Source organism: Psittacula echo (genome assembly GCF_963264785.1).
Source record: "Psittacula echo genome assembly, chromosome: 1".
NCBI classification, from domain to species: domain Eukaryota; kingdom Metazoa; phylum Chordata; class Aves; order Psittaciformes; family Psittacidae; genus Psittacula; species Psittacula echo.
In genome coordinates, this window is record NC_137735.1 from 88,833,985 (window position 1) to 88,848,909 (window position 14,925).

The following is a 14,925-nucleotide window of genomic DNA, read 5'->3' on the forward strand; positions in this document are numbered from 1 at the left end:
GCCCCCTTTTCACCGAACAATGAATCCGATCAGAGAGAAATAAAATCAGCAGCATCAAGAATTAGATGATTCCTTTTCTTTATGGCTGTTGCATTAATGAGCAGCTACATGTATAGGACCAGGAGGTGACTAATGTAATTAACCTGGTGTAATGATACTGCTGAGGAAGAGAGAGAGGATTATGACATACTTAGATATCAGTACTGCACAATTTTGTGTATGTTCCCGGTACTCTCGGGTTGTGTCTGACACAGGAAACTTCACCACTGATAAAACTCAGCCTACATCCATTCAGCTCATGCATCTTTCTGCGTAAAATGAGGATGTGAAATGGGGATTGCTTCCTTAGGTTTGAAGGGGAGGGAGGTATTCAGTTTTGGTGGCTTCTTTCCTTAACAGCATAATAGTCATAATAAAACAAATCGTCCTTTCTGGTGAAGAATCTTCCCAAAATGTCTGCTTCTTCGAGCAGGGGTTGGGGTTTCACGGAAAGCTGTAAAGACAAAGTCAGAACGCGGGGATTCACACAACACTGGTCAGGGGGAGATAGAGGGACAGAAAACACCAAAACACAGCCAACTTGCAGCGAGCCCACGAAGAGTGAAGAGCAAGCATTTAAAACCCCACCACAGCAGCAATAATAGCAGCAATAAGCGCTTATTTTTTAAATTACCATTTCACCCGTCTCCTGAGGACAGAAACGGCTGCCTGAAGTTTTGCGCTGGGCTGGCCGCGGTGTGCGGGTTTGCAGCTCTGAGCACGTACGGGAGGAAGGCTGAGCTGAGGGGGACAGAAAACCGAGAAAGAGGGGGAGCCCCATCTACGCCTGTGCCACCAACCCTTCTCGGGGCTGGCAGCGGCGGGTTGGGAGCCGGGAGCGGGGGGGGCTGCCCCCTTCGCCCCTCCCTGCTTGCTCCTTGCCTGCTGCCCGCGCAGAGAGGAGCGCAGCGCAGCGCAGCGCAGCGCAGCGGAGGAGGGCGGCTGCCGCCCGCGGATGCTGGGGCGCGGGCGGCGCGGGCAGGGCGGGCGGCGCGGGCAGGGGAGCTGTCCTTCAGCACCGCGGGCCGCCGAGCGCGCCTCCCGCACCGCCGCCGCCCGGAGAGCCGTCCTGCAGCACCGGGGCCCGGCAGCGCTCCTCCCGCACCGCCGCCGCCCGGAGAGCCGTCCTGCAGCACCGCCGCACGCCGCCCCCGAGCCGTCCAGCGCCGCGCCGCCGCCGCCGCCGCCTTGATGCAGTAGAGGGGCCCGGGAGTCGCCGGGGGCCACCGCGGGGCAGGGGGTGCCGCAGCAGCGCTCCGCGCCTGTACCCCCCCCCCCGCTTCCCCCCCGCCCCACGTTCGTGTCCTCGTCTTCCCACCGCCACCCGGAGCCCCCCTCTGTCCTCGCCCACCTCCGCCGGGAGCGAGCGCCGCGGCTGTGCGGAAAAGCCATGGGAGGCAAGACCTCGGCACCTGTTCAGCTGAAATCAAGGGCTTACAGTATACTGGGCAGCCTGGCTTGGTGGTAGGAGCGAGCGAAAGGAAAAGAGAAGCAAGCAAGCAAAAGTGAGAGAGGATTGGAGCGACTGCCGCTGCCGGGAAAAAAAAAAAATAAATAAAACCCCAAGGAAGATAACTGGGAAGGAAAAGGATTTTCATGGCGCAGGCTGCAGAGCTAAGCAAGAAGACTGAAGGTTGCATCTCTGCTCTTACAGTCTCTAACTGTCTAGGTCCAGATAATGAGAGATTGTGTTGAGGATGCTGCTGCTGCTCCCCTGTTCACTGTGGAAGCCATCTCCAAATTAGCCATTACATATGGAAACTGGAGACCAGAATTTTAGAAAAAGGGATTAAGGCGTCTCATTTTGGGGGGGGTTCTCTCTTTATTTGTTTGGTTTTTCTTGGTTCTTTTATCTCTTCTTTTTTTTTTTTTTTTCTTTTTTCCTTTTTTTCTATTTCAACCAGAACGTTTCCGATTTAAAAGGCAAGCCTCTTCCCGTGTGGTCTTTCTAATTTACACTCTTTTCCGTGGGCTTTCTTACCTCTCTTTTTTGATATCTATCTCTCTATATATACCCATTATATTATTAGTCGGAATTATTATTCATTTATTTTATTAAACACACACACCCCAAGAATCAGAAGGCGGTTGGGTATTTGTATAATGAAGAATTATGGGGCTCTTTGACAGAGGTGTTCAGATGCTTTTAACCACCGTTGGTGCTTTCGCTGCCTTCAGCCTGATGACCATAGCTGTGGGGACCGACTACTGGCTTTACTCCAGAGGGGTTTGCAAGACTAAAACTGTCAGTGAGAACGAAACCAGCAAAAAGAACGAGGAAGTCATGACCCATTCTGGATTATGGAGAACCTGCTGCCTGGAAGGTATTTGATTCTGGATCTCCACCACCCCCTCCTTTCCTCTCGCACCAACCCATGTTTCCCCCCCCCCTTCCAAATAAACCCCTCCACATTCCACCATTTTCTCACTTCACTCCTTTCACCACGGATTGAGAGCGGTGGGCTCGGTTACTCAGGGCACAGAGGCAAGAAGACAGGCAAAACATTCTCTGTTCCGTTCCCTTCTCCCTTCCTCTTCCCCACATTCCATCCCCCCCCCCCCCCCCGAAAAATTCACTTCCCCTCTCAAACTGGGATAACGCGCGTGTTACAAGAACACTGAGAGACCCAACTGTGTGGTCTGCCTGTCTTCAGCTTGTTTGTACTGCCTGGGAAAGCAATGCCAAAATGCTGTATTATTGCTGTGCTCCGGCTGTAACCACAGAGTGAAGTAATTTACAAACGGCTTATTTGCAAAGACAAGACTGGGAGCGAGGGGTGATGCGGGGAGGGGGTGACTGCAAAGCACTTTGGATGCAATTATCAGTTCACTTTAGGAGGGGGGAAGAGAGAAAAGGAAGCAACGCTGTTAGGTCCAAAATGCCTCATGCAGTGAACCTAACGATTCCAGTCATCTTGAGCAGAGTTCAGGGCATTTCGTAATGTCTGTGAGCAACCACATCTCACTGGGCTGGGTGCAGAGGGGTCTAGGTGGTGGCTGATTGCTCTGGGACTGGGATTTTTCCTGGGTTTGTTTGTTGTTTGGGGGGGTGGGTTTTTGTTTGGGGCTGTTGTTTTGGGTTATGGGGGGGGGGGGGTTGTAAGGTTTATGGTAAAGGCTAAAAATAAACAAGCCTCTGAAGGGAAAAAATCCAGCCTAAGTCTGATGTGGTGAAACTGAACAGCAACTCAGTGACATGTCTGATGGCAGAAGAGACACCGCCGCAGCCAACTTCTTGAATCAGACGTTCCTAAGGGAGAGGGAAGGAAAAGAGAGAGGCAGTGATTCGCTTTTAAATATGTGTTGCTCAGTACCGCTATTGGCATATGTGGGGGCTGGGGAGGTGGTCTTCAGCCTGTGCTGGAGGGAGAGGGAGAGGGGCAACCGATGTAAATGCATGGCTTATGTTACACACGTAGCAAGGAGGAGAGATGCGAGAGCACAGGAGCGCACATTACAGCCCATTGTAAAAGCCCTGTTTGTGAATTAGCTCCCAGCCGAAGGGTGGGCTCCCGGGGCTTTGTGGACATCCAGGGATAACGCCTGGATCTGGTGGTGTCCACTGGAGCTGGGTGTGCCTGGAGCTCCCCGGCGGGAGACAACAGGGAGCGAGTACCGCAGGACTGATTCTCTCAGACCGGCACTGGGAGATGGGAAGGCAGTGGAGGGGGGGGATAAACTATGCATGTCCTGATGTCTCTCACCAAAGCAAGCTAAAGCTGCTGTTTGGAAATGGTTGTGTCCGGGGAGAAGCGCGAATTTCCCCCCCGTTCTTGGTGCAAACGGTTGAGTGATGGCTGGACATGTTTTGAATAGCTAAGTGACTTCATTGAGCGATGGTCTATTTGACGCATACTGCATTTAGTGCCCTTTGTCAACCCAAACTGCTGCCTTTTAACATATCCTGCAGAGGAGCTCTATGCTGAATACTATATGCTGTCTCCACGCCAGAAAATCAATAGCAGTAAATTAATGGGGGATGTTTTAAACACACGCGCTCACACACATGCACACATTTCCTCCAAATAGATAGAGGTATATAGCAATAAAAAATGAAAAGCTTTTCAAATTGCTATTCATTAGAACCAGGGGAGGAGACGTCTCCTTAATTAAAAATTAATGAGAGAGGGAAGAGAAAAAATAAATAAATAAAGGAAGCCTAAATGCAAAACCATGTGGGGAAGGGACACTGCGGGGAAGAGCTCCCTTCCCGAGCCGTGTCCCCGGGCTGGAGGGCGGAGGGAGGCTTGGGATGGAGAGACAAGGTATGAGGACCCTGACTGGGAGAGGCATTGAATTTGGATCATGTCTATCTGCCCACAGAGCCGTACCCGGAGGGATGAAGTCCAAGGGGGAGGAGGAAGGGGCGGGTGAGGTTTGCCAGATTGGAGGAGTTCAGGGTTCCTGCTCCTTTACATCTGACAGGACCCCACAGGCACTATGGAGAAGTGGCTTGCATGGCAAAGGAATGTGCCAGGATGCTTCCAATTAAAAGCCTCAAAGTGCTCCTAGTCTAGGCCCTCTGTCCTCCCTGTTGATGCTCTCCAGCGGGCTTAAACTGCAGCCCTGCCTAAGGGGGTGAAATGCAGCCTGAGAGCAAGGTGCATCGCCCTGGCAGGGTATTCACTCTTGGCCCAGCCATGTGAGGGTTGGGCTGGCCCTTTTCCCCAACCTCCGGGTGCTGGGCAGAAGCAGCAAGTGGGGTAGAAGGGTACAATGCACCACATAGGAGCTGAGCCCAGCTCCGAGTCCCTAGCCTGAGGGCACAGGTTGCACCAAAACTTGGATAAAGGCTCAGTAGCCAGAACATGTCAGCAGAAGACAAAAGCAGCCCTGCGGACACATGCTGAACAGGCCCTGGGCATGGGTTCACTTGCTGGGGTGGCACGGCACAGGTTTGGCACCACTGCTGCCAGGATGCCTCTACCTGGATTCCCACAGCCCTACAGCCTGCATGGGCTGCTGGCTGGCACTGCCTTGCTCACAGGACAGCACAGCCAGATCCCCTCACCAGCCCTTGGATGGCAGACCTCTTACTGTCACATCTTAACCTTAAAGGGGGTTATTGTCTTTCTCAGCAGGAGGAATCAGAAAGGTGTCCCTGATTGACTCACTCTCCCTGGTGAAAGCTGCCAGCTAGTGAGCAAGAGGGAGAAGGGAGCAGCAAAGGATCCTTTCTCCCGTGATACAGAGGTTGGGCAGATTTGTGGAGGGAAGGGCTTGGTCTCAGCAGGCTGTAAAAAGGGCAACCCCTTGGACTGTGTTCACACCCTGCCCACGGTATGGCACAAAGGCTGTGGGACAGACACACTTCTGCTGCCTGGGGCGGGTGTCAGAACAGGTCTATAGGGTAAGGGCAGGTAGTGACGAGGAGGGCAGGAAGCTTTGCAACAAGGAAATAATCAAAGGAGCCCAAACTTCCTCCTGCAACTGGTAGGAAACCTCTGATGAGGCCGTCTTAATTTCTGGGGATGTAAGGGAACGCTGGCATTAGTCAGGACCGTAGGATGTCAGAGATGGTGGACTCCTTGTGTTGAAAATGCTGTGCTAAATTGTCTTTTTTCCTTTTGGCCAAGATACCCAGTAGCAAAAATGGATTTGGAGCCTCAGTCCAGGCGGTACACGCACATACGCTGCTGTCAGAATTGAGAGCTCCTCTTGGAGAATTTGGTCCCCAGGCTTTCAATTTCTGGGTCCCCCTCTCTTCAGTCATTCTGTTCCCCACAGTGGACTTTCAGTCAGCATTCGCAGATCTTGGTATTGCTCCAAAGAAGAGTATCATTTGGGATCTTACTACGGGATTGATATTTCTTTTGCCCCCTTTCTTGTGTCATATAGTGAGCCCCTGCTCTGCGGTGGGGCTAAAGCAGAGTGGTGGCGTCGGTTCACATTACTGCCGGTCACACTTCTGATTTTTTTCCTCATCTTTCTTTCTCAAATTTGGGGTTGCCCAAATGTGTCCCAGGGCCATTAAAAAATATTTCCCCTTCAAGAAAAATGGCCTTTCTCAGCCCTTTAAGTGCATAGGCACAATACACACACGTGCACCGAGCAATTGAGATCTGCAAGCTCATGCCAGAGATGGATACTGCACCTCTTACAACTTTGAAATGGCTGCAGATCTTCCAGCCTAAATCCTTCTTGGCACCGAGGGCTTTAAAGCCGCTTTTTATTATGAGTGATGCCTTGTCTAATTCTTTCATTAGTTCCTGTAGATCTCCTATAGGATCTCAAAAAAGTGAGCGACGATGCCTTATCAGGGTCTTACGAAGCAAGCAAATGAAATGCATTTTATATCTGTAGGTTATTGGTTTTGTCATGTTGTCATTATTACTAGGAAAGGGATAGGTCTGGGAGGCTTTTATACTGAGAAGGAGGGAGAGAAGAGTCCAGGGCAGGCAGGCATGAGTGATGTGCATGGGGTTAGACATCCCTGTAGATCTGACTGGTGTGAAGGCAAGTAATTGAATGGATGTTGGTGGAGAAAATAATTCCTGCCTAGAGACCCTTCCCAAGGAAAATTAATGAGCTGATCTGTTCCCTTTCCAGCTTGTTATATCTGAACAGCACAGAAGAGTTAAGTGCAGTTTCAGTGTTTGCAAAAACGAAGAGCTGACAGCACAGGGAGGCAGAGCACAGGCAGTGGACAAGCTTCTGCCAGACAATTCTGGTGCTGTGTCGCTTCCTCATGCTGCCTTCTCCCACTGATGTTCACTCCTGGGCCACCTCTTTTCTTTCACACCCATCTTATGAGTGCTTTTTTTCCTTATATTCCCTCTTACCTTTCCCAACTTCTTTTCTTTATCCCTTCTTTCCTGTCAGCATCCCTAGTTTTGGGTTGCAGAATTCCATGCCGTCCTACTTCCAAGGATTCACAAATTGACTGGGATCCTTTCCCCTGACTTTTGCTGTTCTGATCCAGCGGCTTTTATGAACACACAGTGAACAGAGCAGTAGATTATTAAGTCAAGGTCTCCATGTCTTCATGGTTCAGGAGCAGGAGCAGCCTAGCACAGCCCTGAGATGCATCAGGAGGCAATGGCCCAGCACAGAGCTGATTGCTGCTGGCATTGCATCTGCTGGGAAGGAGGAGGATGCAAAGCTGGACGGGCCTTGAGTGAAGAGGAAGACAAAGGATTTTAAAAAGTGGAGTGGCAGATGGTGGGGAGAATTACGCAGGATCCCAGACTCGATTGGGTTTGGTTCTCCTCTCAGCTTAAATTCACACCTGACTGTACTGAGAAGGCAGGGGTGAGAGGGGCTGAGACCTGCAAGCTCAGTTCTTTTGTAAGATTTTAAACAAGGAAATGCAGATCCTCATCACTGAGTCACTGGAACTGACTTTTAAATTGCTTTTAAATGATGAACTTTCCTACCAACAGAGAAAGAGGAACGGGTTAATATTGTCCTGAAATGCACCAGAAATTGCCTTGCTGAAGAGAGTGAGAGCAAAATGCAGTGGGAGGGACATGGAGATGCAGTGTGGCAGCAGTAATGTATAAAGAAATTACACAGAGATAGAACAAATGTCTCTTTGCCAGGGAGACCAGGAGCTATTCCTATCTAGTGTTTCCCTTTTAACCCATTCTTCTTCCCATGCAGCCTCCTGAGCCCCCATCTCACTTTGCTGTGGTTTGGTACAATCTAAGCAGGAGTTTGGGGGGAGGAGGACCGCTGAGGCTTGGCAGCAGAATCTCCATATTTATTTCGTTTAAAAGCAGGAGTGAGGAGGTTGCCGGGGGGGAGCAGGGAACATTTCAGGCTCTCAGATGGCTCTGCCCCCTGCCCCTGTTTGAAGAGCAGATTCCCAATCAAGCATACCCGGTTTATCCCAGGGGGGAGCCCTCACTGCTCCATTCTGCGCTGCTTCTCCCTTCCATATTGCGCTCGTTGTCAAGGGATGTGCTGCTGTCTTTCACGGGCACAAAACCTTCCCCCTTGCAGGGGTCTCTCGGGGACGGAAGGGGGCTTCTGCTGGGGGAACGGGTTAGCAGCAGGGCTCTTGTTCCGTCTCCTCCCCCTGCAGCCCCCATCCCAGGGCAACAGCTACCCAGCACAGGCAGCACAGAGCACAGAACAGATCAGGCATATGTAGAATGTATTGTAAATACAATACACTTAAAAGTTATTTCTCCCTTGCCTCTATGACCCCAGCTTTATTCTCGCCCTCCATCTTTGACTCATTCTATCCATCTCCATTTTAATTTGCTCTTGTTTCCCTCCCCTGTTTTTCCTCTTTATTTTTCTCTTTCATCTTCATGTCTCTTCTGTGTTTTCTCACAAAAGCAGCTTCGCCTTCATTATTTCGCCCTGTTTCTCTCTAAGTTCGCTGAGGCCCATCCCCCTTGCTTTTTCCTCTATTATCTTGTCCTTGCTCTCCTCTGTCCCCTTTGCTCCTGCCGTCTCATCTCTCTCTGTCCTCTTTCCTTTTTGCTGTTATTTCCCCTGGCCTTTCCCCCATCTCATATACAGTCATTGTCCCCAGCTGAAGGGCCCCATTCTTTTGGAGCTGTGCTCCCTCTACACTCTAAAGCAGCTCTTTTCTGACCACTCTCCATCTCTCCCCCTCCTCCTTTCTCTGGCCAGTATTCCCCTTCCTCGAAGCAGTGCATAACACCAGTTGCTGTTGCTGTGTTCTCTTGCCCCCAGGGCAGCCTGGCTACCTCTGAGGGGGGTGAGACCCAAGCCCCTCCTTCTGCTCCCCTCATTGCTCATTGCCTGTGGTCAAGCCAACATCACTCCACTTTGCTGCCTCCAACCTCTCCTGGCCGGAGGGCTCCCTGGCAGCTCAGCTGATGAGCTGGCTCATCTGCATGCAGCCAGCAACTGGGCTGGAAGGAGCTCATAGCAGTCCTAAATACCCTCCCCGGCAACCCTCAGCCATGGATCAGGCCAGGATCCAAATGGAAAATCAGGGTCTCCGTAGCCATAACCCTGGGGCAATTGTTGTGCACTACAGTGAAGGATCTCTGGTTGTCAGGAAGAAGTGTTTCAGCAAGCAGTCATCCTTTTCAAGCTGCTTACGGGGGGATGATTTTCTCAGGGATGCCCAAGGGGGTGAGGGGAAGGGGCTGGGGTCTCCAGGCTCAATGGATCTTGATGATCAGCTGAATGAACCGCAGTGAATCAGGTCAGGAGGTGCTGCTGGCTGGTGGGAAATGGGGATTATGGCCCATGGAGGGCTCTACATGAACCATGCAGCTCACTGAATGCCAGAAACAGCCATATTGCTGTTAGTGGCCCAGTGCAGCCCATGGCTGCAGACAGAAAATTCACCACCACCAAGTCCCCAGGCATAAGGAGTAGAGCAGGATGGATAGCAGAGAGTGCAGGAGCAAGGGCCATTGTAAAGTCAGAAGAGGGTTCATAAAAGGGTGACAGGGACAAGGAGGAGAAGGAAAGACTGCAAGTATGAAGGCAGCCCTGCAAGATTGGATGTGTTTGCCTGGAAAAGGAGGTGAATGAGAGGGGAAGCAATTGGATTGTATTGAATAATGAATGGGTTAGAGAAGATGGATCAGTAGCTCTTGATTTCCCCATTTTGTAACACATAGACAAGAGGACCTGATGTGAGTCACCGGAGACCCAGTTAAAGCGTTCTCATCTGATGCGTATCAGGGCTCTGGAGCTCATTGCCACTGGAGCTCCCGTGGCCAAGATTTTAGCAACATTTAGCAAGCAAGTGGGCATTTACAACCGATTTCACGAAACTTAAGCATCCTTCTAATGGATGTGAACAGCATTTTGGGTGTTTTGCAATTCAGCAATTAAGACAGTCGCCATAAAAACTAGGATAACATTTCACAAGGGCAGTCTATCCCATAGCCAACTGCCATGTGGTTCTTGCCTCTTCCCTGAAACATTTGTCAGGGATTAAACAGGGCTCAGATTTACTTAGTCTGGCATTTCTTTTATTTCTAGATGCTATGGTATGCAGTTGCGATAAAAGATGCAAACTAGGACTGTGTTTCTGCTGGTGTCAATGACTGCCCTAATTTGACATATTAACAGTGAGTTTAGGTATTTCTATCATATTTTTCTAGGAAGGATCTGGGATAGAGAGCAATTAAGAACATATGGAATTAAGTGGAGTCCTTTTTCTTCACACCCCAGGGTATAAAGCAAGTAGTTAGAAATGAAGGTGCTATATATGTGCGAAGAATTATTATTGTTGAAGTCCCTGCTTCCCAGAAAGCAATAGGCTTTGGGTCTCTTTGATGCTATCATGACTAAATTAGAAACAAGGTTGTCTCTTTTCTCTTGTATCTGTGTAAATGATTACTGAACTGCCATCTGATGACGTACAATACCGTAGTGTTTCTATGCACAAGAGATGTGAAGGCCCTATTCTTCCCTCATCTGCACTGATGAAACCTCACTGACTTGGATGGAGCCACACTACACATGCTGTCCATGCAGGCAAGGGGAGAATGAGGCTGAGGATGGGCTGTGCATGCTTTAAACACCACGTCCCCAAGGTCACTGCATGTCCCCGCATTGCCAGTGCCGTACCCAACAAACCAGGGGCTAAATTCAGTTCCAGTGTGAATGGGTGCAACAGCCCCAAAGTTAATGAGATTCTGCACTTGTTTATGCCAGCCGCTCACCCAGTCCAGCAGTTCCTTTTTTAACTATTATTTCCATTGCCATCATCTTTCACCTTCATTAGAAAAACTCAACCTGGCTGCCCTCCCTGTGGGCCAAAAATCCTCTTACTGACTCCTCACCCTGGATTCATGAGCATGTAACACAGCAGAAGTGACCGTGAACCCCCTGGCGTTCACCTTCCTCGTTTTCATCTTTCTGTGTTTCTATCTTTCATTGAATCTCTTTAATTTACTGGCAGCTTTCTGTCTCCCAGCCCCCTTTATCCTCTTTGTGTTACAGAAAAGCTCTCCCACAAAATTCCAAACTACACAGTCAGAGTTTTCATACCAAGCCCTGCAGGATAGCTGAAATCCACTGCTGTTCTATGGCACAGGCTGCTGAAGTTTTTATACTAGCTTCCTATCAAACCTATAACTCCCCAGAGAAGTATATGGACTTTATCCTGCACTTCCTCTTCCCCCAGAGCAAATAGTCCTACCTGCTAGCTGCGAAAAATGGAAAATGATGGTATACAAAAACCTGAGGATGCAATGCCATCCTATCCATGGGTAGGAATCTTTCTGATGTGTGTTTTTGCTAGAAGCAAACAACTATAAATTTCTGATTTAGCTTGTTGTATAAAGTATACATTCTGTCAAATAAAGAACAACACTATCCACCTCCGTCCCCTGGATTTTCTATTCCTTTCTGATTTTTCTCTTCCTATTTCTCAGTTTTCATTCTCCCCTTGAACATGATATTTTTTTTTTAGTGTCTGTTTTATTTTTCTCCACCCACTGCTTCATAACTACATTTCATTCTTAAATTTGCAGTCGCTCAGGGAATTTCTCTGTTTCTTCAGGTCTTGTTTATACCAGCAGTGTAGCTGCAGTGCGATGGATCACGTTTGAACACTGAATATGTCCCTGAATATGGTCATGTTCATTCAGTTTCATAGACCAGCCACTGCCAATCAAACTACTTTTGATCCAAACCTGTTTGTTGACTCCTGCAACCTAATTGTGACCTGTCCAGTGTAACCAGTAAATTTCTGAGACCCTTTTCCTGGAGCTTTATTTCCTTCTGAAGATGTTGTCTAATACTTTTATTTCTTAGTTTCTTTTTTTTTCTTTCTTGGTTTCAGTTTTTCTTCATTCTATCTTTCCCCTTCAGAATTCATTGTTTCTTCTTTTCTTCTCTTTTTCTTCTTGTTATCTCTCATGTCTGCCATTTTCTTCCCCAGCTCTCACCCATGATGACATTTTTTCCTTCCCTTCACATTTCTAGACTGTAGTCCTCCTGGGTAGGAACCATTCTTCTTAATCCCAGACCATTCAGCATCTATGGAGAGGTGGTGGAAAGCAACTGACAACTAAGTATGTTTTCATGTCCATATGTGCACACATGCACATGTGCATCTACTTTCAGATACGGTTGATATGAAAGCTTGGTGGTTGAATTGAAGTGTCCTGGCTCTGACTTTTGCCTTTCAGCCAGCCATAAGGAGTCATTTCCGAATGCAGATGCCCCCCCGAATTGCCTTCAGAGTACAGGGTCTCAAGGGATCAATCATCAAGAGTTTCTGCTGCTTCCTTTTAGAGTCAAGCATTGCCCTTTTCCTTAGGCTGAGGGTCATGGGTTTTTGAAGGGCAGTGGCAGAATCATGAAAGAAGACATTTTTCTCTTGCTCATTTTTGACTGAGGGAGTGAATGAACTGTGATAAATATTTTTCTGTATATAGCTAGAGCTGTCTCAAAGAAGCGGCAGAGGAAACAGATGGCAGAGGCCCTTTATAGGCAGCTGCTGTTGTCTCTTAAGGTGTCACCATCAGAAGAAAAGTGGTTGTAATTGGGGAGCTTCAAGATCAGTAACGCCTGAAAGGACTAGAGTAGAAAAGAAAGTCATCCTGCATGAAGGTTGGGGAAAGAGACAGAAATCAAATATTCAGAGACTAAGGAATGGTGCTTGAGAGTTGAAATAAAGTACAGGGAATAAGCTGAAGCAACTATGAAGTTTTACTGAACGACAACAACAGAATGGATGGTTTCTTTGTGTTTGGGAGTTCATACTTGCCTACAGACAGTGGGAGCATTGTAGGCAGGGTGAAGAGCTGGTTTAGAGTGTTTTGGGGACAGCAAGAGAGGCTGGTGTCCAGCGGAAACAACTGATAGACATAGATCTCCAATGCAGTGTGGAAATGCAGCTAGGAGAGAGGAAAAGTCCAGGAATATCTATCTCCAGGCTCTTATCTTCTCCAACTTGCTTCTGAGCAGCATTGCAGTGTGTGCTTTTGGGATGGGGGGGGGGTTGGGGGGGGGGGGGGATGCTACAGTCTGGTGTAGAAACCTCTGTCCCAGATATTCCTCAGATAATTTGCCTGCCCGCAGCCGTACCACCTCAGTGTATGCAGCAGAAAATGAAATTGTAAATTGACCTGTAAAATAACAGAAGTGGAGATATGCAGCTGCTCCCTCAAGAAATAACCAGAGCTAGGCTCCTTCCTATCTTCCAGTCTGGAAGGGATTGCACAGTGGACTAGACCCCTAAGTATGCCAGCCATGGAGTTGTTTAAATCTCTCCTGCTCCATTTGTGCCTCCAAAAGCAGGAGCCATGTGTTCCTTTCAAGGAAGAGAACATTCACAGAAAAGTTCAATAGGAGGTGTGGGAGGAAACCAGGGAGGATGACTGGATCTATCATGAAACGGAAGGGCTTGGGGTAACAGAGAAGCTGGGATCAGGCTTGGTATTGGAGATTAATTGGAGCTGAACACCGCACCACATCTTCTAGCCGAGACACCTCCATTGCAGCTGTACACAATAGTCCTGAAGGAAATAACAATTAAGAGTACAGCAGTGCAGCTGTTTTGCTGTTGGAAAAGGGAGCAACAGAGAAAATAGTATGTCTACCCTGCCAAGTGAACTGCAATGCAAACAGCAGCGCAGCACGCAGGAAAAGCATGGACTGACCATTTTCCTAAATTTCAGGTGTCACCTAATCATTACACCACTTTTCCCCAATCATCCCTCCACTCTTTCCCTCTTCAGGCATCACTTTGTCCATGTGTTCACAGGAAAGCATAACTGAGAAAGGCCAAGAACGGCTTTCCAGGAATTATTTCCACGGGCTGTCTAAGATCACAGGAGAAAGGTGTTTTTCTGTGTGCTGCATCATTACAGCTTGGCTCACATTTGCAGGAACAGCGAGGGGGAAAGCATTCAAAGCAAAGGAGGACTGTGAGAAAGAGCACTGTGGGGATGTACAGGCACCAGGGCCAAGGAGAATTTATACTTTTCTGCAGAAACTGAAGGGATGGGTTGTTTATGGAAGTATACTGACTCAGCTGTGGAGGAAAGCATCTCTGCGTGCTGGAAACAGAGGGATGTTTGGGGATGGAAGTGTCTGTGGCAGCTGGGAAGCACAGCTGGCCAGAAGGAAACACAAGGCAAAAGAAGACCCAAAACAAAGGAAAGCTGGGAAAATGAAGATTCAAAAGAGTTTGAGTATAAATTTTTTGTCCCACCTTGGTGATGCCAAGAAATTTATCTATACAAGCAACTCAAGGCAGACATGGCTACCTTCTACAGTGAGGCTCTCTGCTGGTCTCACAGATTGTAAACACATGAATTTGTCCTTCCTCTGGAGGCCTGGAGTACATCTTTCATAGTAAAGAACCCATGGTTTGGCCAGATGATCTTTGGTAAAACAGGGGAACCAAAACTTAGTGCTCCTATTCGGCTGTTGCTCTTTGGCAGAGGGTTTCTGAGTATTTCACCTTTTATTGCCATGGTGCCATTACGACTTCACCAAAATGCTTCACGTAAGGGTGGAAACACCTTTATGCTAAACATCATGCATACACAAAAGCTGTTGTCCCCACATCAAAGAATTGACAATCTAAGATGACAAATGACATATGAAGGGCAGCAAAGCAGAAGACAGCAAACATGTAGAACTTGTTTCTGCATTGTTGCTTTTGACATCAGTAAGAGTGTGTTACACCTGGAGCTGACTTCGTCTCCTTCTCCAGGCAGAGCAGAATGCAGAACAGGGCACATCTGCCCAGCACCAGGCAGTGCCAGAAGGATATACCTGTATATCTCTAAGCAAGCTAGCTTAAATATTTCAAGCCCTAATGGCTACTCAAGCATGGTGCCCTGCACAGGCAAATTAGCAGTGTGTCTGGGAGCTGTCAGGATGCAGCACTTAGTCAGGTGTGCTGCTTCCAAGACCCATGCAAGGTCACATTAGATTGTGCCATGAAGCCTCTCTCAGCTCTCAATCCAAATCTAACTCCTG

The 14,925-nt window shown here is 48.6% G+C and overlaps 1 protein-coding gene across 1 annotated transcript in view; it reads left to right on the forward strand.

The window, feature by feature from the left end:
* The first annotated feature begins 1,435 nt into the window (after positions 1-1,435).
* CACNG2 (calcium voltage-gated channel auxiliary subunit gamma 2) overlaps positions 1,436-14,925 on the forward strand; it is a 54,841-nt gene continuing 41,351 nt past the window's right edge. Inside the window, exon 1 of the mRNA XM_080624003.1 lies at positions 1,436-2,363. Coding sequence (XP_080480129.1) covers positions 2,153-2,363 — 211 coding nt within the window. The 5' untranslated portion in view covers positions 1,436-2,152. The remainder of the gene's footprint in view (positions 2,364-14,925) is intronic.